The sequence below is a fragment of the Condylura cristata genome, unplaced genomic scaffold, assembly GCF_000260355.1.
Source record: "Condylura cristata isolate star-nosed mole 26May11 unplaced genomic scaffold, ConCri1.0 scaffold00020, whole genome shotgun sequence".
NCBI lineage: Eukaryota > Metazoa > Chordata > Mammalia > Eulipotyphla > Talpidae > Condylura > Condylura cristata.
Genome location: NW_004567121.1, coordinates 2216691 through 2240286, shown reverse-complemented (window position 1 = coordinate 2240286; position 23596 = coordinate 2216691). Strand labels below are relative to the sequence as shown.

Here is a 23596-nt window from a genome sequence, read left to right as displayed (position 1 = left end):
CTCTCAGTTGCTCGCTGGGCACCTGTCCCTTGGCAGCCTATCTCCCTTCTCGCCTAAGGAAGCCCCACGCAGCTGATCAGCCACACCCAGGCTGGAATGGCATTCAGCGCTCACTGCCCAGCACATTTCTGATCAAATTCACAAAGAGTGAATTTCTTTTGATCCAAGGGACTTTCTAATGGAGCACAGAACCTACTCTCTTTAGGAAAAGAAGAGGCTTTTAGGTTGATGCTTGGAGAGACTCGAGTCAGGCTGCAGCCATGCTGGGTACTGCCTCTGCTGGCCAGGAAGGAAGGCACTGGCTCTGAGGGTCACGCACACAGCTGTCATCTGAACTGTCACTTGAAGCTGACTGTAGCCCTGGCATTATGATGGCTCATACAAGAGAACTGAAAACACAACCAAAAACACCGTACACACGGAATGAACATAAAGTATTTTATAAAGTATTTCAAAGGCTTATCGTCTTCCACTGTGCATGTTGGCAAATATTTGTTGGGTGGGTTTGACTCCCCACGACTTGCAGAATGTCCATGAAGACTCAGAGACGTGCTTCTAGGTGGGGAAAAAGAACCTGCAGAAACTTCCAGCAGGCAGTTCTCCAGATCTGGTCACGGAGTCGGCAGGGCGGTCTTTGTTTCCGGGTCTCTCAGCCCACAATCTCCACTTCCTACCCCTTCGTCCCCCCTCCACAAATAGGAAATGACCCTAAGAAGACAATCATCGCTCAGTAGTTGGAGGTGAAACTATAGCAAGCCCCCAACCCCAGCATGAAGTAAATGGGAGATGGAGGGTAACACCCACACCCCACCAGACACTGTTGTTGTTTTTTGTTTGTTTTGTTTTGTGTGTTCTTTTTTCCACCATAGAAAGCATGTCTGTATTTTAAAAAGTTATGCTGAAGTCAGGTCGATCAGTTAACACCATCTGGGTTTTCAGCTGAAGCTCGTCTGCTGCCTTAGGAAGCCTTCCATCTGATTAAAGAAAATGCCGCGTGGGCCACGTATAGCACAGTGACTACGTACGAGAACACCTGAAACAAAGATGGAGACCATTAGTGGGTGTGCAGGTGGGCGGGCCGGACCGTGTGGGCCGCCCTGCCCTGCTTCGGTCGCTCCCACAGGCCTCCTTTCCTGCGAGCCCAGAGGAGTCCCAGGATGCTTCAGCATGGAGCGCAGCTGAGGCAGTGATCTGCTGGGTTTGGCACACAAAGTTTGCCACCCAGCGTCACACTGGTGCCACCCAACTGGAGCCCAAAAGATGCTCACAGGGGCCCTCCCTGGTGGCACAGCGGGTTAAAGCACAGCACTATGAAGCTAAAGCCACTTGAGCAAGAGTTCGATCCTGGCCCTGGAGGTGACCCACATGGCGTGGCAGACCTCTCCTGACCCGCCCGCTGCTCCTCTCAGCAGTGTACTTCGTCAACCTGTTTGCTCTGCTCCCCACTGTGTCTCTCGTGAATCCGCTCACCGCCCCTGCATCTCTGGCCTGTACCCCAGGTCTGTATGCACAAATAAATCTTAAAAAAAAAAAAAAGATGCTCACAGACAAGTATAAAGTGGAACATGTCCTTCCACCAGACCAATAAGGCAGTGTCCTGCTGTATTCCTAGAGGCCTTGGCTAAGAGCATATGAGCATATGAATTTAATGGCTCTGGCTAAGGGTCTCAAGGCTGCATGGTCAACCTCAGACCCCTATCAGAATTTTATTTTTGGATGCTTCATTTCACAGGCCTGGGCAAGAGAGCCAGGCTTGTAAGAAGTCAGGTTTAGGGTCCGGGAGGAGGGATTTTGAACCTCTGCAAAGTGGGGAGGGATTTACTGAGAAAGCTACTGGGAAGATCCAGTCAGGCATTTTGGCCCGGGGAAGGTGGCTGTCATCTCATGGCCTGCCATGCCTCAGCTTGCTGTGTCACTTGGGCACTGCCTATTCTGACCACCCTACTCTGGGTGGCTGGCTTCCCTGGCAGCGTGCCTACCTACAAGCCAAATATCTGCACCTGGTTTTGTGACCTTGGGCATGGGGTCAAGAGTTTCCAACCCAGACACAACATTAGGGCTGCTATGCTTCTGTGGTTCTTGAAAATGTCCATAAACACCAGCAGTCTCCGAGCCTGCTCACACCCTGCCTCCTCAATGGGCGGGCCCTTCACTCTCATTGGCCAGAGGCCATGAGGAAATTGAGTTATTTAATAACAAATTTAAGACAACTCATGGGGGAGTCTTAAGTACCTTATCTGAAAAGCAGCAGTCATACATGAGTGAGCAGCTTCCCCGAAACACCCCCCTCTCCATCAGGTGGGAGCAACTTACTGTCTGGGGAATTCATTCCCATTGAGAACCCTTCGAGGGGCACCTCAGAACCCCCTAATGAGAACAGGTAAAACATGGTATGTGGGGGACACTGACAGGCAAGGGTGTGATGCAACTGGCCCTCAAAAACTCCAATTCCTGCACAGCTGCCATAAGTAAGGAACTCCTGTAACTGCCCACCGTAAGTAAGGCTCAAACTTCCATATTGCTGCAGAAATCTCCAGTTTCCTCAGTCAACTCCCACCAACCCCTGGGATACCTTGAGCACATAGAGACTGTCTGCAACAAAGGAGGGCAGAGAAGCCCAGCTTTTGAGGCAAGTCCTGCCAGCAGCCACAGAGGAGCGAGGTCCAGTGCTCCCAAAGGCCAGAGGAACGGGGAGCAGGTCTCAAGAAGCCTCCCTACATCGCGACAGGCTACCGCCAAAACCTCTGGATGCTGTGGTGGTGCAGGGGTTGGGGTTAAGTCCTGAGGAAGTAGAGATCCTCCCCTAAGCACTGATACAGTTGACATTTTGAATCATTTACCAGGGAGCAGGTTTATATTTCAACTTCCTGGTTTGAGCCCAGTGCATTGGCCTGCAGAGAACATTCTGCTTCTGGTTCTGGCACTCCTAACTTTGCCTGGACATGCTCATGTTTCTCCAACTCAGCTAAGCAGACATGTGGGGCCACAATCAGTAGTGGAATGGATGTTGAAACAGGCATCGTGAAATATAACGCAGCGGTGAAAACAAACACTATATCTACATCCAACAATGTGGGTGAGCCTCAGACATAAGGCTGGGAGAAAGGAGCCAGGCATCTAAGAATATACACTGTGTGGCCTCCCTGGTGGCACAGCAGGTTAAAGCACTGCACTAAGAAGCTAAAGACACTTCCACATGAGTTCGATCCCTGCCTGCCCCGGAAGTGACCCACAGGGCGCGGCAGACCTCTCCTGACCCGCCCGCTGCTCCCCTCAGCAGTGTACTTCGTCAATCTGCCTGTTCTATCCCCTACTCTGTCTCTGGTGAAGCCTCTCACTGTCCCTGAGCCTCTGACCTGTACCCCAATTCTGTATGCACAAATAAAATTTAAAAATAAATAAAAAAGAATATACACTGTATAAGTCCGTGTGTATGAAGTTCAAAACTGAACTAGGCAGACTGAAACCTGCGCAGTGGTTATCCTTGGTGTGGGAGCACAGAGAAAGTGAGAGTGCCAGGATGAGGGAGGGATTTCTGGGCGCTTGTATTACTGTATTATCATCTACTTTTAAATCTCAATACTAGTTACACAGGAACGTTCCCTTTATGAAGTTCCATCAAGCTGTGACCTTGCATCATGCCCCCTTCTCTGGATACATGTTGCCTCTCCATAAAAAGTAAAAATCAGGACACAGTAGAAGCACAGTGGTCCTTAACTAGAGACCTGTCCAGTAGGTAGAAGCATTAATTCACCTCAGCGGGATCCATTCCTTAAGGGCTGACCCACTAGCCACTTTTCATCTGTATTTCATTCTGCGTGTAGTGATTTCACAGGAATTGCTGTCAGATGCCTTGCTAATGTCGGTAAGGACAGAAGACTTCTAGGATAGGGTAAGAAGAGGGGTGGGAACCTCCAGGTGAGGGGAGATGAAACAGCTATTGAGGGAGCTGGAGGCGGCAGATGGTAAGCCTCTCGGGGAGAGGAAAAGTGCCTACGCGCTGATTGTGTCACCGGTTAGGAAGCAGCCTTGTGGGAGACAAGCTGCCCACACCCAGGGGCATTTGAGGGGGTGCCAGAGATCATGAAGTGGCCATGTTGACGGGCCTGGGGAGCAGTCCAGCTGCCTAAGGGCAGCATGTGGCCTCCTCCAGCCAGGGACTCCAGGGACCAGCAGACAAGACTTTGAGGAGCTTTGCCCCAGACCTCCCTCTGGAGCAAGATGAGCAACCCCCTCCCCAGAGTCCAGTGATGCAGACCCTTGTGGGTCTTCTCTCAGCCTCTGCTCTCCTCTTTCCAAAAAGGGGGCTGGCACAGCTTTGGCACCCTGGAGCTGGCATCTTGTGATCTAACGTCACATTTAATTTAGGATTGGAAAAGGCACAGGTTGATTTCTAGGAATCTGAGAAGTGGTATTTCTGAAACATTTTCCTATTTTTTTAAAAGATTTATTTATTCATACAGAACTGGGGTACAGGCCAGAGATGTGGAGGGTGAGAGGATTCACCAGAGACAGAGTGGGGTGCAGAACAGCCAGATCCACGAAGTACACTGCTGAGGGGAGCAGCGGGTGGTCAGGAGAGGTCTGCCACGCCATGTGGTCACCTCCGGGGCAGGTGGGGATCGAACTCATGAGGATGCGGCTTTAGCTTCTCAGTGCTGCGCTTTAACCCACTGCACCACCAGGAAGGGCCCATTTTCCTATTTTTAAACTAATACCCCCAAGACTAGAAACATAATGACTGGTAAGTTACTATAGTAGTGCAAACTCACACCTGCACAACTCTGAAAAAAGTTCACGCAACAAGATTATTTACTCCCTATGATTCTGACCCCTCCCTTAGGCAGAAGCATGTGGTCCCGGTAACGAATCACAGCCCATCCATGGGTCTGGTACGCTGGTGGCAAACACTCAAAGGTTTGCCTGGAATGTGCCTCCCCTTCACACAAGTCAACACCCCATTTTATTCTGCTGCTGGGGTGAATGCGGCTCCAGGTCCCATTTCACCCATCACTGTCTGTGAGGCCTCGGAGGACTGAATGCCACCACGACACTAGAGGTAACAGACAGGACTTACAAGCGCACTGCAGATGACTGCCCAAGGCTCAGAGGGAGCAAGGGGCATGCACAGGAACTGGGGGAGCGGGGAGCTGGATCCTTGTCCTCCCATAGGTCCTCAGAGCTGGCCGGCTGGAGACCTTGTCAGGAGACCTAACTCAGCAGCAAATGCCCTCAGCTGGGGGTCTGGACACACTGGGCCCTGAAGGACGCCAGAGTAGGGGCCTGGTGAGACACAGGCCACTTGATTTCCCCCGGCCCCAGTGGTGTGCTTCCATGGAGGATTGTCAGGGACAGCTGGGAGACCCACATGGCCAGAGCCACGCCACAGATTTGTGGCGAGATTCAGGGCGCCTGGCTGGGACATCAGCCCCACCAGTTCCTGTGACCTTCGGGCCAGTCACCCCTGCATCTGTGACATGGCATTTGAGCAGTTGCCACATCATGGGGCTGTCGTGAGCATGGAGCCCCAGAATGCCGGCCATTCAGCAGTTGGGTCTCTTCCACACCTGCCCTGGGAAAAGCCTGCTAGACACAGACCCCACGCCAGCCAGGTCTGGCAACGCAGCACTAGACCATGCAGCTAAGGGGCTCTTGGGCCCCTTCTCTGGGGTTTTGCTTTTTTTTTACAAATGAGGGGAAGGTTTACTCCATCCAAAAGTCAGTTAACTAAAAACAAACCCTAGCTAGAGGATGGCCGGGGCAGTCCCCGCAGGGCCCCTGTCAGCTGCTGTGGGGCAGGTTTGCTGGGGGCTCACCACGGCAGAGATGTTTTCATGGTATTTGGTGAAGGTGTAGCCGTCATACATGAAGATGGTGGCCAAGGCTTCCAGGACAGAGGCGCTGAGGTAAAACAGGGAGGCGGTGCAGTGGTAGGCCGCGTCCTGCAGAGTCAGAAGGGCCATCAGCGATGGGGTCCAGATGCAGGGGTGTGCTCCCAGCACCTGCCCACCCCACCTGTCCCTCCATGGGATGGCTCAGGCCTCCCCATCATCATTCTGCCACTACCTTTCACTCCCCTCCACACGTCTTGCTTTCTCCCACTGGTTTGGGGCCAGGGTAACAGCTTGGATGGAGTAGGGTGCTGTTTTCCCTTGAGTTTGGATCAAAGAAGAGGGCGACGCTTGGGGGATTTAATAGGTAGAACTGGCTCTGGACCTGAGACATGTCAGGCACGGTCACAGTCCCGGTGCAGATGTGGCCTCCGTGACCAGTGCAAGTGAGAGAGGCCCCAGCCATTTCATTTCCATGGCTGTGTGTTGTTCACTAGGGTGTGTGTGTGTGTGTGTATGTGTTTGTATTTAAATTTAAAAAGTACAAAAATAGGGTTTTGTATGGACAGTGGTAAGTTGGAGGCGATTTCAGAAATCTAAGTAGGAGGCCTTTTGAGAGCCAAGTCCTGGACAAACGGGTCCTACCCCCTCCACCACAGGTAACGGGGTAGGTGTCCTGGAAAGGCAGGCACCCCTGCATGGCTCTCCAGGCAGAATCTACACAGACTAGAGGCTGTAGAGCAGCCTGCTTCCCCCTCCAGTTTGCTCTCTGGTGACCCAGCTTTAGAAGGCTGTGACTGGGTCGTGAACAAGGCCTCCTTTGTGGCAGTCAATGCTGGCCCCCAGGACTCTGCTACCCTAGTCGAAACCAACCTTCCCAGCCAATGGCGGGGGCCCTGGCAGGTGTAGTATGACGGGGCTCTGCTCGTTGTCCATGAAATAGGCAGTCATGCAGGAGAAAGCAGAGCAGGCCCAGGGGACTCGGCGCTGTCGGCCCCTACCTTCACCCTCTGGCCTCCTTGCTGTCCCCTGAGCTGCATGGAGCGTGCAGCTGGGAACAGGAAGCCAGACCAGCTGGGTCTCGGAGCATAGGAGGGCATGGAGAAAGCAGACTCCCAGGGAGAGGGTCAGGACTCCCTGCCCCCTCAAACACCCCAGGCTGGGACTCACCGCGGTGACCCAGGACGTCTCCCCACCATGGGCACCAGTTATGTACAGGACCAGAAGGGTGGTGGTGGCCAGGAAGCAGAACACAGACACGAACATCACCCAGCCCTGGATCAGGGGCATGGGCACCAAGGACGAGGCGATCAGGATCCACACCAGGCCCCCAAAGACCTGCAGAGGGCAGGGGGGGGGGGCATGGGTGAGCATCCGAACAAGAGAGCCCAAGCCCAGGAAGGGCCAGACCCTGAGTTACACTGGGCACTAGGGGCAGAAAACCAGGAAGGAGGCAGAGAGACAAAGCAGGCAGAAGTGACTCACGTCCCTCAAGGCCTTGGCCTGAATCTCCAGCCTCCATCTTTCTAACCCATTTCCTTGTCTTTACTCATTTTGAAAATACAGTTAAAATTGTTCATTGAACAGGCCCTCCCTGGTGGCGCCGTGGGTTAAAGCACAGCACTAAGAAGCTTAAGCCACTTCCGCATGAGTTCGATCCCCGCCTGCCCTGGAGGTGACCACATGGCGTGGCAGACCTCTCCTGACCCGCCCGCTGCTCCCCTCAGCAGTGTACTTCGTCGATCTGCCTGTTCTGTTCCCCACTCTGTCCCTGGTGAAGCCTCTCGCCACCCCTGAGCCTCTGGCCTGTACCCCAGTTCTGTATGCACAAATAAATAAATCTTTAAAAAAAAAATTGTTCATTGAACAAACACAGCACACTTCCACTCCAGGCGTTGCCCTAAGCACTTCACAAATATTTACTCTGCTGCTTTTCACAGGAACCCTATGAACAAGGTACTGATCCATTTGTCATATGAGAAAACTGAGACATGTGGATGTTACATAATTAGTCCTTCCAAGAAAGACTTACGTCATTCGGTAACATTAGAAAGGCTGTACTCTATTCTGAGCTTATACTCTCCTTATATCTTTGATATAAAATATCCTTTCTTGCATGAAACGGTAGTGACCAGCTTTACTTGGCAAGGTAAATCAGCCACGTTATATCACTCACATCTAAAATATTTTTTAACTTCTTAAAGCCCTAAGTCCAGGAAGCGCTCTGACTATTGGGTAGGGACTGGGGAGAAGGCACCTGTCAGTCAGGTCTCCCTGGGTGGCCTTGAATAAAGCACTGCCTGGCTGTTATCCATAATTCGCCCCCGCTGATATTGACAGGGTCAGTGAACCCCATGTATTTAAAGAGGACTGCAGGACTCCAGTGGTGGGTGATGATCGACAGAGGGGTCAGTGAGACCCTCAGTGCTGCAACCCTGCCCTCTGGTGGACAATCTGGCATTTTCTCTCTTCTTGCCTCTTTGGGTCCCAGTAAGATTCATTCACTCTTATCCACTGTCCCTTTCCCTCAGAGGTCTCAGAGCAGCCTGGGACACAGGGGAGATGCAGTCAAGGTCTCCAAGGTGCTTCTGGGTATCTGGTACTGAAGATGGGATGCCCTCCCAGCTCTCTGTCACCTGAGATGTGACCTCAAGTGGTACTTTGACCCTGCCGCCCTGTACTGCCCAGCACTGTCCTCACAGGGAGTCTCTGTGCCTCTTGGCTGAGAAGTATCAGGAGGCAATCAATTTGGGTGGAGAAAGCAGTGCAGTGAAGAACCTGGAATTATTGAACTCTACTTGGGCCTGATGAATCAAATAAGAGCATCTCTGACCAGAAAACTCTCACTGTTGGTGACAGTGTTCGTGAGAGTCCCTGGGCAACCGTGTAGTGGTGGGAACAACAGCCTTTATTAAATAAAAATTCTTAGCCATAGAATAAGGTGTGTGTGTGTGTGGATTTCATCCATAGGTGCCCTTGAAGATTATACAGATTAGTTGGTCTTTTCCATAACATTCATGGACAGAGTGCTGATGGCTGAGCCAGACTTGGGTTTGGAGGCGTGGGGATCCAGCATGGAGACCCAGCTGTGCCCGTCATGCTGAGCGAGGGCCTGCGACACCACACTCCTGAGCACCCTTTGCCTGTTCACCCTCGGCCATCCCAGGAAGACCAGTCGAAGCTGGGTTCCCTGCTCATTCGCTCTCAGGAAGCTCGCACTTCCCTTCAGAGGGCTGAGCACTGGGCAGGGCCTCGCCCTGCCCCAGGGTCAGGACACTGCCCAGACTCTGGCTATTCCATCTGGCCGAGGTCCTCCAAAAATTATGCTGCCTTTCCCCCTTTTCATGGCTTATCTATAGCAATTAGTTTCACAGGAAGAAGGCAGGAGGAACTCTCTTTCTTTTTGGATCCAGAATGCTCATCCTACTAGGCCTGGGAAGTAGCAAAATCTAAGAGGCAGACTTGGGAAACTTCCTGCCTCACTGTTACCTTTCAGGTACCCACAATGTGCTAGATGGGGGTCTTCCCCGTGTGGGAAGATATTTTACAGTCATAATCTCATGTCATTTAATCCTCACAGCGGTCCTGCAAGGTAGGTATTTGCTCCATTTTACAAACGGAGATAATGAGGGATTGGAGCTTAAATACGGTAGCCCCATAGTCAGATCTATGCTGAGGTGAATCCAGGCGCACCCTCACTTTTTATATCAGGTTAGTCATTTCAAAGAAGAGGGCTTCTTATCTCAGTACGCTCATATTTGCCTAAAATCATTCTTAAAGTCTGCCTTTTTTTTTTTTTAATGCCTTTTGTTTCTGGCTCTTCCCTGCAGCCACAGAGCCAGGAGTCAGTGGACAGTGAATATCCAGGGAGGACACTGAAGAATTTCTGCAAACTGGAGAAATTCTTTTAAAAAAATATCCTTTATGAGATGCAGTTCACCTATTATACAGCTATCCTATTTGATGAGTATAACTTGATGCCTTTTAGGATATTCACGGATACGTGAATATGGCCATCATCCCCAGGACAATTTGGGGACATTTTCACCTCCTCAAATGCAACCCTGTGTCCTCTGTCCTCCTCGCCCTACCAGTCCTCAGCGACCACTAATCAACTTTCTCTTGATATCCCTATTTTAAACTTTCCTATGAATTGAACTATGTAATATGTGGAATTTTAGGACTAGCTTCTTTCTTGTAGCTTAATGTCTTTCAAAATGAGAAATTCTCTCTCAAGGAGACTTTTACAAAATCTCACTCAAGGAGAATTTACACCACAGTGTGCACCAGGCACCCATCTGACCCTGCCACATGGGGGGCCCTGTTTGAGTATCTTATCCCAGTGGAAGCTCCAGAGCTGAGAAGCCACTGCCTCCCAGGGAATCTTTCTTACCAACGTTTGCCACCAGGTCCCACTGCCCCAGAAACACCTTAAGTTACCCATCTTGCAAAAGGAAAGTCCTAGCACCGATGAAGCCTGTTTACTCCCAAAAGATGGGGGCAGAAATACAGGGAGGGGGGGGCAGACTGCAGGATGGAGTTACAGGGGACCATCTGGAAGGGTACTCGGTGGGGACAAAGTGATCCTGAGAGGTTCAGAGGGAGAGAACATAGATGAGGCTGCCGAGGAGAGCCTGTTCTCGGCTAGATGTCTGAGCAGGGCCCGGGAAAGAGCTCCCCACTCTGCTGTGCCGACCATCTTGCCCCTTCCCTCTGGAGCCTACTCCTATTCTGTGGCCTCTCCGTAGAACAGCTGTGGGCTGTTAGGACAACTCCAGAGCACTCTCAAAGCAGCAAAAGCTACAGGAGATGAGCTGGTCTGGGCTCTGAACCCCCAGGGCACTGGCTAGCTCGAGGCAGGGGCTGCACTGTAGATGGAGCTTCTGCATGGGCCCTGGGAGCTCCTGAGCCCTGAGAAGGGCTCTCCACCCAACCACTGCAGGAGGTGACAGCAAGGGACTCAGCCTCTGGGCCTCAGCTTCCTCAGCTGAAAATGACAACTGGCAGCTGTCACCCCAATCGCAGGCTGGTATGAACTGGCTGATGCTGTGGATGTGCGGGTGAAGCTTCTGGCACCAAGCCCGGTGCCACCCCACAATCTAGGGCAAGACATCGCTCACCCAGGAGGCTGACATCCCTGTGGAGACAGATGCAACCAGTGGCACTGAGTGGTTGTGGGCAGGGCCCCTATTGAGAACTTGAAGTTAGAGATGGCCTTAACTGGTGAACTGGACTACAGGGTCAAGAAATGGCTTTCTCGGGGAGGAAAGAGTATCTGATGAGCTCGGGGGGTACTAAGGCACCAGCCTTGGCTTGAGAAGGCTGCTGAGCCAGGCATGATATAGGGAGTAAGGAGCTCAAAGGAGGGGCACCCCTGAGATAAGTCTGTGGCATGACTGGTGGAAGCCCTCCCTCAGTGAAAAACAGGGATTCAGCATGATCTGCAGAAAGTCGGTGTCCACCAGAGAACACCCACATCCCGGGAGATGAGGCATTCCAGGCAGTCCTTTCTGGCCTCAAGACCCCACTGGCCAAATATGTCAAAAGTAAGGGCTAGGTGAGGGTTCAGGCTCTCCCCTTCAGATGGAAATTAAGCAGCTTCCAGTTCCCAGGAGGGCCACACTCAGAGGCAATCATTCTGACACATTACTCATACAAGTAGACCTGGTCTCAGCTTCATCTTCGTTAATGACCTGACTTCTCTACTCCCATCTGCCCCTGGTCACTGGCCATCATATTAGAGATGGCCCACCTGGCCAAGGTGGTTTCAGACAAGGTCTCCAAGTTCAGTGGCCCAGACTCGCCTGCTTCTCTCAAATGGGGGTTATCCTGGGCTAACACTATGATTATCAGTCCTCACTCTAAGCAGAACTGCCCAACCACCTTAGGTGACCAGTGCCCAGAAGTCAGACCTCTGGTGTGACTTGACTGGAGAGAAGCAGAATTCCAGGGGAAGGGGTCCCCAGCTCTTAGCCAAAGGCCTTGGAGTGTGTTTTCATATCCCAGGTCCATGGATGATACTCTGGTAATTGGTGTCGAACAGAGAAAGAACGGCTCCTAACAGGCTGTCCAGCATCCCCCACCCCGACCCCTCCCCTGCTCCCTCCTTGGGTCTGGTGCATCTTCCTTTTTTTCTTGTCCCCAGGTTCTTCCTCCATCTTCTTGCCTGGCTCCAGAGCCCAGCTCATCCTTGGGTGCCCACTGGACAGCAGAGCCAGTGCCTGTGAGTGGGCTAAATGGCTGACCATCTGCACTGGGAACACCCATCTCTAATCATTCTGGTTTTGGCTTACCCAGAAGACTGAGTTTCTCCAAGAAGCAGGGACAATGTCCTAAGACTGACCAAACATGTCCAAAGACTTAAAAGAGCTTTATATGCAGAAGACTATGATTGCAAGATTTTTATAAAAAAAAAAATTTCCCCACAGGAGATAGTCTTGGGGAGCTCTTGTGCAAACTCAGAGAAATTTCTTGCTGAATTAATCAAGAAGCAGATGAGAGGGGTTTGAGATGTAGACTTGCGAGTCAGAGTGAGTGAGCTTGAGTCCCAGCTCTGCCACTCACTCACTGAGTGGCCAGCTGTCTGTGGCAGGTTGCTCAGCCTCTCTGTCCCCTACCTGAACAACAGTGATAGCAATAGTGCCCCCCACCATGGGGATGAGGCAAAAGGAGTTTATGTCTGCAGAGTGCTTGCCCCTGTGAAGTCGCTGTCAAAACTCACATGTTGAGACAAAATCCCACCTGTAACCATGTAAAAATCCTAGTAAGTCTAGGATCTCACTGTGCACATTTATCTAATTCAAACCTTGCTGAAAATAAATAAGCTCTCAAAAGTGGGAAACCTATGAGCTCCCAAGGAACTGAAAGTTGAGAAAAATGTCTTGCTCTTTCAAAGGAAACACAAAGGCCATAAACTTATGAAACTGTTTTTTAAACTTATGAAACTGTTTTTTAAATAATGTGCCTGGGTTATAAAGGGGGGAGGGAATCTTCTAGCACATTCTTGAGATAAATGGTATTTCCACTGCTTGTGCGTGGCCGGAAGTGCTCAGATCCAGCGTCTCTGCTGTGGGACTTGCAAGGACAACCAAGGTCAGGACAGAGGAATCGCTCAGATTCCCCAGATTTGTTTCTGAGGTTCTATTTTGCTCTGCAGGGCCTCTGCAAGCAGACATTCTTTCTAGAACATGCCAAGAGTGACTCACACAGGGCTTTCCACATACATAACTCAGAGCCCAGGATATGATCCCCAGATGCTCCCAGTCAGGGCGTGTATCCTGAAGACCCATGTGAGTATGTGTGTTGAGCTTGAGGAGTAGAGGAAACCAGCCAGAGTTTGGGTCATGCATCCTGAAACATAGGTCAGGGTTGGGGCAAAAATCACCTGCCCCAGGAGGAAAGATGGCCACCTGTCTCAGCTGCAGGACGCCCTGGGCCTCCTCAGAGCACTGGAACAACACTCCACCTGGCTGCTGGAGATTATTCATGCTCTTGCAACGCCAGGCAGGGGCGCTGTAAGAGATGTGGTGAGCACAGTGACTGCTCTGGGAGAAGCTCAGCAGTCCCAGATTGAAGTGTTGATTGGTGAAAAAAAAAAAATCCTTCTGGGAGTGGGAGTAGAGGGCGTGTGTGTGTGTGTGCGTGTGCGTGTGCGTGTGTGTGTGTGTGTGTGTAGAGACTGGTGAAGGGTAAGCAACTGTAGAAGAGGGAAATAGCACCAAGGTGACGCCCCACACTGCACAGCAAAGGAGATCAGAGGAAAGAACAACAGACTAAAGCCTGCCCCCAGGTCCTCAGCTCAGTTTTCAAATTCCTGTCTGATCCCCACCTCCCTCATATGGAGGAACTCGCAGGCCAGCAAGTCAAAGGTGAGACTTTCTTCACTTGCTCACTTTGTTGCTCGTTTGTTCATCCATGCACACACTGAACAGACAGTGCCAGTGAGCGTGACTGTGAGCAGCACCGAGGGCAGGAACTCCAGGGAGAGAGACTTATTCAGCGACACAATTATAGGACCCATCTCTACCACCCTGGTGTCTCTCTGCATCTTGGTGCCAGGCCCCACTGGAGTAGCCCTGGGTTCACCACAGGCAGAGTTAGGTCCCGGTGAAAGTATCAGGGCCCAAGCAAGAGTGGCCTGCTAAACACCTCTGCAAGGACAGGGACAAAGCTCAGTCATGTGCACGGGCTCCCTGTCTCAGACCTCATGGGAAATGTGGGGAGAGTCAGAGGAGGCTTTGCTGGGGAGCCCTTCTACTCTGCCAGCTGAAAAGATAACTCACTGGGAGTCTGACCTCTGATGTATCCCCTGAATGCACACCACGGGTGGTGCTGAGATCACCAGACTGTTTACCTATCCAGTTGTTCTGCCCTCCAGGCCCCTTCGTCTGCTTCTTTCCAGAAGAACCTTTCTGCTATCACCCCTCTTGAGGCAGGCTCGAGAGCAGAAGGCAAGAGCAGGCTTCGGGGGATCTTAAGTCTGTGTGTGACGAGGGACCCAGAGATCTGGGTTCACAGAGCCGGTGTGAGAGTTCATGTCCGTGGTTGACATGATCAGGGTGAGTGTGGGCTGGGAAGAGGCCCTATCCAGATCCACAGTGCCGCTTCCCTCAAGTCCCAGGAAAGCTCTTTCAGGGCACATAGTGCATCTCTGCTCCCCAGCATGGGTGAGTGTGATGAAATGATTCCCTGGTTAAAACAGACCTCTCACCCAGGTCCTGAATGAATGTAAGCCTCTCCTAGATCCACGGAAACTAGGGACTTTTAGACAGGCCTGTCCTTGTTTGGATGGAGATTCCTGCCAACCACACCTATAGCCACTCGCTTTACCAAGCAGGATAAACAGAGACAAGTCAGCTTCATGAGAAATACAGGTAAGCCACCTGTAAGACAAAAATCCATGGAGATGTTAGCGGCATCACCACAAGAGAAACAGAGTATTCACGGGAGTCACCAAGGAGATCAGTAACTCGGTGAGCAGACAAAGCAGGTATAGACTGCTCTGAGAAACAAGAAGAATTCATCCGGTGCTGCTCCGGGGTCTCTTAAGGGGGTGGGGGCTGCTGTCATGGGAATTGGTGGTGATGGTCTGTTTCCACTCAGTCTGCCTCCGGGCTCGCATCAGGGATTCATAAACTCGAGCAGGCCCCTTCCTACCAGAGCAGGCGAAGAACACACTTTTCAGGGTGCTTGCTCTGTGGCGGGGATGCAGGCAGGCAGAGGGCCCCGGCAGCACACAGACCACGGCCTGCAGAGCAAGAGGTGAGTGTGGGCAGGTTCTGGGTGGTGTTGGGGAGGCCGGGTCTGAAGGATAAAAGACTTAGTGACAACCTCACCACCAAAGGAGCATCTAGAATGGGGACTAGTGAGGTTTACGGGGCAGGTTCTGGAAAGAGTCCCAAAGCACAAACACTGGATGGTTCCCTTCCTGCCAGGTCCCTCAATCCACTGAGTTCAGCTTATGTCCCAGCAAGCAGATGGAAGGTGGGGGTGGAGGCTGCCCTCTCCTAGAGCCAAGGCGCTTCCAAACGGTTGATGTGCTGATGCTGATGACCAATCATTTTTGAAAGGTTTAATTTCAGGCCCACTAGTAACTGGTCTCCACAACCTCAGGTTGACACAGCAGCTTGGGTGGCACTGAATTCACCCAACATCCCCCACCCTGCTGGCCCAGACTGTCATGGGGTGCAGGAGAGGGGCTCAGGAAGTCCCCCACTCCCGAGGCACAGGGGGCCCGGTTGCACAGCCCCGCGGCCACCCTACCACACTGGCCAGGGCAGCGCCAAGCTTAGGCATCACTGGGAGCCCCCTCCAGAGGGTAGTGTCTGTGCAGTACTAGGTGACCCCATGGACAAGTCAAGTGTAAGCTCAATAGCCAAGCTACCTCCGAAATCTCACTTGTTCCTGCCTGAGAATGGCTTCTGTAGAAGCCTTTCTTCAGAAGGGATTCAAAGGCAAAAATCAGAGCAGGCTTGGTCTTCCGGTCCCTCCTCAGTTACCCCCTACCAGCACAGACTGGCCAGCTGGTCTTGACCCCAGCTGGTCATGGTGCAGGCGACGCATAAGTGCCATTTCATCCCCACTTTACTGATGCAGAAGCCTAGGCACAGATGCCTACCGCAATGCCCCAACGCTGAGAGCCACATGGACCGGCTGCGGCATCCGTGTGTGAGGCAGTGACCCCAGGCATCCACCGGCCAGGAAGTCTCCCCCAGGGCGGGGTCAGCTTTGGCCATGGCTGTGTGGAGGGTGGTAGCACTGGTGACAGGAGAGCAACCACTGCCTTCAGCCTGCCCCCAGCCTGGGTCTAAGGCAGCCGCACTGCAGAGGAGAGTCTTCCCTCCCAGCCCCTCCGTTGCTCAACAGGCTCTATTCTTTCAGAGGAAAGAATACCAAGGTTTTCAGGCCAAGGACCAAGCAAAAGGTCACTGCACTGAAGGGCATCCCTCCCTCTTTGCAGGCTCAAGCCCGCAGCTCTCACCCCTCAGTCTGGCCAGTGCGCCCCCACCCCAGCAGGTCAAGGGGTGGAGGGCTTTCACCTCTGCCCTTCCCCACTTGCTCTTTCCCTTTCTCCCTTCCATGCCAGCCCCTCTCGCTCCTCCAAGAGCTTCTTTCAAAGCTGGACCCAGGAATTCCCAACTTCATCCTAACAAGACCCAGACCTCGGTGTGGAGCACAGTGGGCACGTTCTGTGTGGCCCTGGGTCCACCTCTTCTTCCTACGGCCTTGCATACCAATACGGGTGTCTGGTGACAAGCCTTTCTTTCAGTTCCTACACATTTTTTCACAGGCTCTGGGTACATTAAAGTGATTCAACGCACGGATTGTTTGCACCCGTGTGGGGGCAGAACATTAGCTATTAACGAGGTGGCATGGTAGAGACTGGAGCTAAGCGTGGCCGGGTGTGGATGCCGGTCCCTGACCTCAGGAAATAATCATGCTGCTGGGCCCATCAGAGGCTAACCAGGAGCCCCAGTCTTCTCACCAGGATACAGAAGGCAGGGTGGACTCACCGTGGCTCTGAGGACACCAGGGTCCCGCTGCTCCACTCCAGAAGGAGAGGCCCAGGAGTAGGCCCACACTCAGCCCCCCCAACCCCGGCATTGTTGTTTCAAGGACGAGGTCAGCTGCTCACCCACTGTCCTCACATCTATCGGCGCCTGAACATCTGCCGGGGTATCCTGCCCCGGTGGCCTTTGGTCCAAAGCACCATGTCCAAGGACTGGCCCTTGAACCAGGAGGAAGCACCAGGCAGGCTGCGCTAGGGGCGGAAGCCATGACTCGGTTAACCCGTTAGGAGTTGGCCCCCAGCTCCCATCCCTCCAGGGAGCCCCAGGGGCCCAGTCCCTGTCCTCAGTCTATTCCTCGGGGGTGCCTCCAGAGTCTAGAGCAGAGTGAGTGGCTATTCCCGCAGCAGTGCCAGTCCCACGCACACTGCGTGCCCCCTGTCAGCGGCAGGCCCGGCCAGTGTGGGTGCAAATAGTCAGCCTTTGTCCCTGGCCTGGCCTGAGCCCGAGTTCTCCCTCGCCTGGCCTCTGAGTTTCTTCCCACTCCCAGCTTTACCCCATCCCAGGGGAGCCCGGGAGTGACTTCGGGGGAGCTGGAGGCACTCTTTTTCAACATCACCTGGTTATAAGGAACTTTACATGATCACCCCAGAACTGTTTCCCCTCATCACACTTAGTTTCCAGAGGACAGCTTCAAGTCACTGACTCCTGATCAAAGCCAGCCTCAGCTTCTTGAAAAACCAGAAAAGTCACTTCTCAATTCCAAGGACAAACCCCTAAGAGACTTCTACCTAGAGTTCTTTCCCTCTCTTTAGAGAGGAGGAAAGGAGAAACCCCAGGCTAACGTATCCTTTCTCCTTTTTAAACAGCTACAGAGAGGGGCCACAAGGGAAGACAAGGGCACTGGGCTAGGTGTCAGTGGACACTGCCGGGGAAGGCCAAGTTTAGCCACACGGCCAGCCCTTTTCTCTGAGGCCTATAAAAGGAAGCTTCCCAGAGAGCAGAGAGTGCCTGCTCTGAATCCATGAGAACCTCAGGGCACCTGGCTCCCTGTCCCAGTTTCTCACTATCCCCCTATTATACTATTCCCCCCAAAAAGGTCCAGGGGGGGGGACTGGCCTGCAATGACCACGCCAAACCTCACTGAGTGGATCAGGACTCACCCAGCATAGGTTATTGGGTTTGCCCTGGGCCTGGCGAATTAAACCTTTGAGGTGTGTGGAGGCGGGAGCTCCCCAGAGACTCTGAGCTATCCCTTCAGTCTCTGGGGGCGAGAGGGGAACCGGGCCTTGCCCGGGGCTGCCAGGTGGACTGGGCTGTGGACACAAGGACACGGTGGTTGCTGGGTAGCCCCTGAGGACTGGGTATGATCTGCTGTCACGGCAAGGCTGTCCTGGAGACCAAGCTTTCTGGGCAAGCCACCTCCCCTGAGCCTCAGTTTCCTCCCAACTTTGAGAGTTAAGTTTCTACATCTCTGGTCCCTTAGGAAGCCTCAGACTGCTGTCTCAGTGGAGTCAGAATGTGGCCCACCTGCTGGCCAACTGCTTTATCATCCTGCCCTACCCTGGCCCCATCCTGTGTGGGGCTGCAGTTCCCCCAAGAGGTGAAAATTAGGGCAGGTGCCAGGACTTGTGTGATCACTCTCAAATAATGAAACATCCCCAGTCACCCATGTTGGGTCACAGAAGTGGTCTCAGTAAACACTCTGTCCAGTTCGCTGAAGCACTTGATAGTGCAAACTGAGTCCATGTGGCTCCCCTAATCACTCTGCCCTCCAAAGTGCCCCCCTCACTGTTGACCTTACCCCTCAGTGCCCAGAGTCCCTGAGGTACACAGGCAGGGAGGGGCACCCCCAGAGGAGAAGGAGTGGCGTTAATTTCTGTCAAAGACATTTTCTCTTTTAGTTTCCACCCTTTCTTTGAGGGCTCCACTTCTTTCATAGATGGCAAGGAGGGCGCTGGGTGAATGATTTCATAACCTGTTTTCGGGAATTTCCTTCATGAGTGCTGAAAGTGGGGCTCTCTGGCACGCTGTAAGAGAAGTTTCCTCTTGGAGTGCTGGCCAGAGCTGAGACAAAAAGCATTCTATGTTAACATCCTGTTCTGTGGACGGTGTTCAAGAACAGTGTTGAGTGTCACAGAAACCGTAGAGCCAACGGAAAAGCCCCTCACTTAATGAGGACAGGGGACCAGGCCAGAAACAAAGTCCTGGATTGAACTGCTGGGGAGAAGGGAGACACTGGTGAGTCCACTCTGTATTAAATGGGGGTGTACCTGTGGCCCCACTGCCTGCAAAAACAGTGTGTGCTATGTGGCCTTGGGGGGTTAAAACAGGCAGGGTCATACTACCTGGTTGTCTTCCTGCAGCTTCAGAAGTTAGGGGTCTTGGAGTAGTGGTGCTGATCCCCAGGCTTCACCTTGAGTCAACTATCTGCACCCTGGGGAGTTTCCCTGACTCAGGAAGGGGAGTGGAGATCCACCCTGTTGTCCCTGAGGCAGAAAATTTGACATCTGCACCTCCCAGGCTATGGGGAGGTCAGGTATAGGGATATGAACTGTGAGTAAACAGATTTAATCTGAACTACAGATTAAAAAAAAATCAACACCCAGCAACACCCAGCACTTTAGGCCCAGTTGGGCTAGCAGAAAATTATAGTCTGACACCACCAAGTGTGGAGGGAACAATGGAATGAGGGACAACAATGGGACTTTCATAGCTGCTACTAAGAGTGGGCAAGGGCCAGGTTTAACCCTAGGCTTACACAACTTCAGGACCGTTATTATAGAAGAATATAAAATGAGGCTGGATCTTGGCGGGGCCCAAAGCAAACAGGAGTCCTGAGCTTAATTAAGTTTCACCAGTTTCCCAGGAACTCTGCCCTTGGAGAGTATGAACTAGAACAACTGTTTTTGGACAGGAATGTGATAACAGCTGAAAAAATGGAGAGGTGCATTCCCTAAGACTCTGCAAGTCAAATCCTGCATGTGCTCCCGAAGAGATGCCAGCATGGACTGAAGAAGCAAACCCAGGGACGTCCTGCCCAGGCTGCCTGCAACAGCAACAGGCAGCAAATAGGGAAGAGCCCAAATGTCCATCAGTAGAAAACGGATAAACAGCATCAACATGTATATGCCTCAGACAAGGGTGCGTGAAAAGCATTTGCAGGATATGTGCAGGCTCAAAGTATTTCACCAGGTGTGAAAAGGTATAGAGCAGGTATAGGTCACAGAGAGTTGGGTGTGCAGTCAAGGTATTGCTTGGGAGTAATGAACCCATGTTCATCTCTGGAGTCTTCCTCAGGGGCGAGAAGAGAATAAGACAATAGTAGGATATCCGGGGGGCTTAGAAGCCCCTGGAAGACTATTTCCTTAAAACTGAAGGAATTAATTATATGGCAATACTGATATTTGACCAAGCTGAGTCATGGTGCCTATTAAAGTATTTATATACTTCTCTGTAATATTTGAAATGTTAATTTGTTAAAATTGAAGTTTGCAGATCATAAACCCATTCTAGGGTAAGCCAGCACCTCCTGGGACCCTCTAATTTCAACTGAGCCGCACGCATCAAGAGTCATACAGCTTTGTATTTCTGATCCAATCTGTGCAGAGGAAAACAGAAAGGACTGGCTTGCTTTCTCCTCTGTTCTCCCAAGGCACCCTAGAGCCCATCCCCACTCTAAGGAGAGAGAAGCAGGTTCACTACTGAGGTGCCAGGACTTCTCTGGAAGTGGGGAGGAGGGAGCAGAGGATGAGGTAAAGGAGAACAATTTCTAAGACAGCTGAGAGGGAAGTGATCAGGTAGAGAATGGTGTCTTCTAGAAGCCCCAACGACCTCAGGTCACAAAACCATCTTGGAAGAGTACATTTCCCAAAATCCATGGCTCTGAAATTCCCCAAGCTGGGTGTGCTCTCATTTTGATTGGTGGATTGGGGGAATCCACTTGTCCCCTCCCCCGCAAATCATCCTGCCAGGGTAAATCCAGCTGCTGTACAAGCAGCTACAGAAGCAGAGAAGGCACACATTAGTGTGATGGACGATACTCCAGGAAGGACTTTTGTTACTTAAAAAAATCTCTATCTCATAACAATGATCATGAAACTGCCTTTGCAGAGACAGTAACCCATGAAGGAACTGCTTGTTACTTATTCCCAGGTTATGGGTACTATATGCTCAGTTTCAGAAATCCAGCCTACGGCAATTGCGCACAAGCTAAGTGCTTAATAGATGCACAGAGATAAGCCATTTGGGAAAGAATGTTCCAGTGCACACAAGCCCCTCCCCTCCCTGTGCCTGGGTGTCCCTATCTATAAATGGCAGGACTGGGCATAGTGAAGCCTAGATTTTCTTTCAGATGTCACTTTCTTGATTCTGGCCAGCCCCAGGATCTGAAGTCTGGGTATACACAGTCTGGCTTCAGCTCAGTTCTCACAACTGTGACAAAGTACCACCAAGCAACTGTGATGCCTCTCATCCCTTTCCCCTCAAAACCTCCATGGAAGAACCTGCTCCCTTTGGTATTCACACCCTTCTGTCATAAGAAGCAGGTCTCTCTGTTAAACCATCAGGTTTGGAAAATTTCTCTTCCAACTCCAGACTGTCACTCCTGAGCTGGGAGTGCAGGGAAAGGAGTCTGGGAAGCCGTGGTGCACATCCTTTCCCTGAGGAATCTGACATCTCCGGACCCCCTGTGAGCACTTACTGGGTACCCAGAACAGGCTTCCCTAACTCACAGGTGGAGCGCTTCCCTGAACTGCTCCAGGGTGAGGAGGGTTCAAGCACAGGTAGAGAGGTTTCCCCAATGCTAGGGTCTGCGAAGGCACAGGCCCTCACCAGCCCCCCTCCCTCCCTGCCATACCACACAGAACAGAATGACTGTGGAGGAACAACGATGGCCTGCTTTATTATTTCCAGATCAAAGGTGCTGCAATTTTGGTTCACTCACCAGAAACTTTCAATGACCAGAACACAGAATCGCTATTTAAATTTAGCTCCTAGGGACCAACCTAATCTCCAGACCTCGGTTGGTGATGTTCTAGTTTCTTTTGTCCGGCTGGAAGAAGCTGGACAACTCTACAAGGACATTGCTGTCCAACAAGACTTCTGTGCACCGCCCAAGAGAAGCAGACTGGCAGCGCAGCTCTGGAATCTGCCTGCACGCAGCTGAAGAATTTTAGCCGACAGCCAACATCCAGTTGAGAGTTGGGTCCCCCCACTCCCACCCCCACCCCTAAATCCTGTACCTTCGTACTTTCTCCGCTCTTCCCCCTATTGCCATTTATTTGTCTAGAGGGGGCTAAACTCCTGAGGGGATGGAGTTGGGCTGAGGGAGACTTTCCTTACCCTGGCTCGAGTTACCCCGATGTCCTGGGGACCCCTACAGATTGCCGATTGTGCGGGACTGCGGTGCTCAGCCCCGGAGTGCGCTCAGTACTGCATATCCCACCCTTCCCAGCACCCTCGTGGGGCGCGTGAGCCACTCACAAACTCGAAGACGAAGAGGAGATCCGGGAAGGTGGTAAAGACCGCGAGGCCGCTGGGCAGGGTGCTGCCCCCCGACGCCGCAGCGGGGGCCATGCCGACGTGCTGGCGTCGAATCTGGGACGGACAGACGCGCTCGGCTAGGGCTCGGCGGTATCAGCTGGCTTCTCGGCGGAGCACAGTGACCGTCGTGGCGCCCAGCGCGCGGGTTAAGAGCCGGAGAGCTAGGGGCCGAGTAGGGAGGAGCCTGGGCCAGAGCCTGCCCCGCCTCTGCCTAAGCCGGAGCGGGCGCCCGAGGTACCCAGCCCGAGCGCGCGGGCGCCGCCCTGCACCACACTGCCCGCGGGCTGCGGACCTGTAGGGTCAGGGCAGGAGCTCGAATGCTGCGGCCCAGCACTGAGTGCCACCTTCCACTAGATGGGGTGGGTTTGGGGGTACAGATCCAAGTCTTTCCTGACGGGCTTCACATACTCTGCGATCTTGGCATGCGATCACCATTAAGAATAACACTGTAGGGGCATCCCTGGTGGCGCACTGTGAGGCGGTGGGCAGCCACTGCAGCTCGGCCCGGGAGGCGATGCCCGAGGGGCAGCAGACTTCTCCGGTCTCACCCGCTGCTCCCTCCCTCCTCCCAGCCGAGTATTTCAGTGTTATCAGTAGATCTCCCTGTTCGTGTCTCACTCTCTGGTGAATCCTCTAACCGCCCCCCCTCCCACATCCAGCTGGCCCTCATCCAGCTCTTGTATGCATAAATAATAATAATAGCGGTATATAAAGAGGCCCCCAAATTCTTCACCGTGGTTCAGGTCACCATCGCTTAAACTGGCATTAGATTGGGCTCCCCCCTTTCAGCTGGCAGCATTAGTTTGTTGCGACCTCCGCCTGCAGACTCACTTGGAATGAGTCGGGCCCCCACCCCCACCCCCCCTTTCTGGCTCCCGCTGGAGGTTGGAGTCTGCAGGGGGCCCTGAGATAACTCTGGCCACCACTCTTCAGAGAACCCTGCAAGCGGCCCATTCTACTGGATTCTGGAGTCTGTGCACATCTGTCTAGCGGTAGGAGGTTACTCTATCTGTGCCTGGCCAGGAGGGCAGCAGCTGGCTAGATTTACACTGAATTCACAGGACTGGAAGGGACACTATTGGGGCAGACTTAATTCCCTTCTCTCTCATGGTTGGTGGGGGTGGTGTTAAGTCAGCACCTCTGCGGGTGGGATGGGTGGGATGATGACTCCTCCCCTTGTCCTTTGCCTGTTGGTTTTTGTTTGTTTTTCTAGAC

The 23596-nt window shown here is 52.6% G+C and overlaps 1 protein-coding gene across 1 annotated transcript; it reads right to left on the bottom strand.

Annotated features, from left to right (window-relative positions):
* Positions 1–421: 421 nt before the first annotated feature.
* Positions 422–22537, bottom strand: MAL (mal, T-cell differentiation protein). Its single transcript, XM_004686117.2, has 4 exons — positions 22322–22537; positions 7002–7169; positions 5817–5942; positions 422–1033 (listed from the first exon to the last, which is right to left on the bottom strand). The coding sequence occupies exons 1-4, from the start codon at positions 22412–22414 to the stop codon at positions 959–961; spliced, it is 462 nt and encodes a 153-aa protein (XP_004686174.1). The 5' UTR covers positions 22415–22537; the 3' UTR covers positions 422–958.
* Between the last annotated feature and the right edge of the window lie 1059 nt (positions 22538–23596).

Coding starts and splice junctions, on each gene's coding strand:
- MAL (XM_004686117.2), bottom strand. CDS start 22,414: ATGGCCCCCGCTGCGGCGTCGGGGGGCAGCACCCTGCCCAGCGGCCTC. Junction 7,170..22,321: donor TCCTCTTCGTCTTCGAGTTT/GTGAGTGGCTCA, acceptor TGCCCTCTGCAG/GTCTTTGGGGGCCTGGTGTG. Junction 5,943..7,001: donor AGACGTCCTGGGTCACCGCG/GTGAGTCCCAGC, acceptor CTGACTCTGCAG/GACGCGGCCTACCACTGCAC.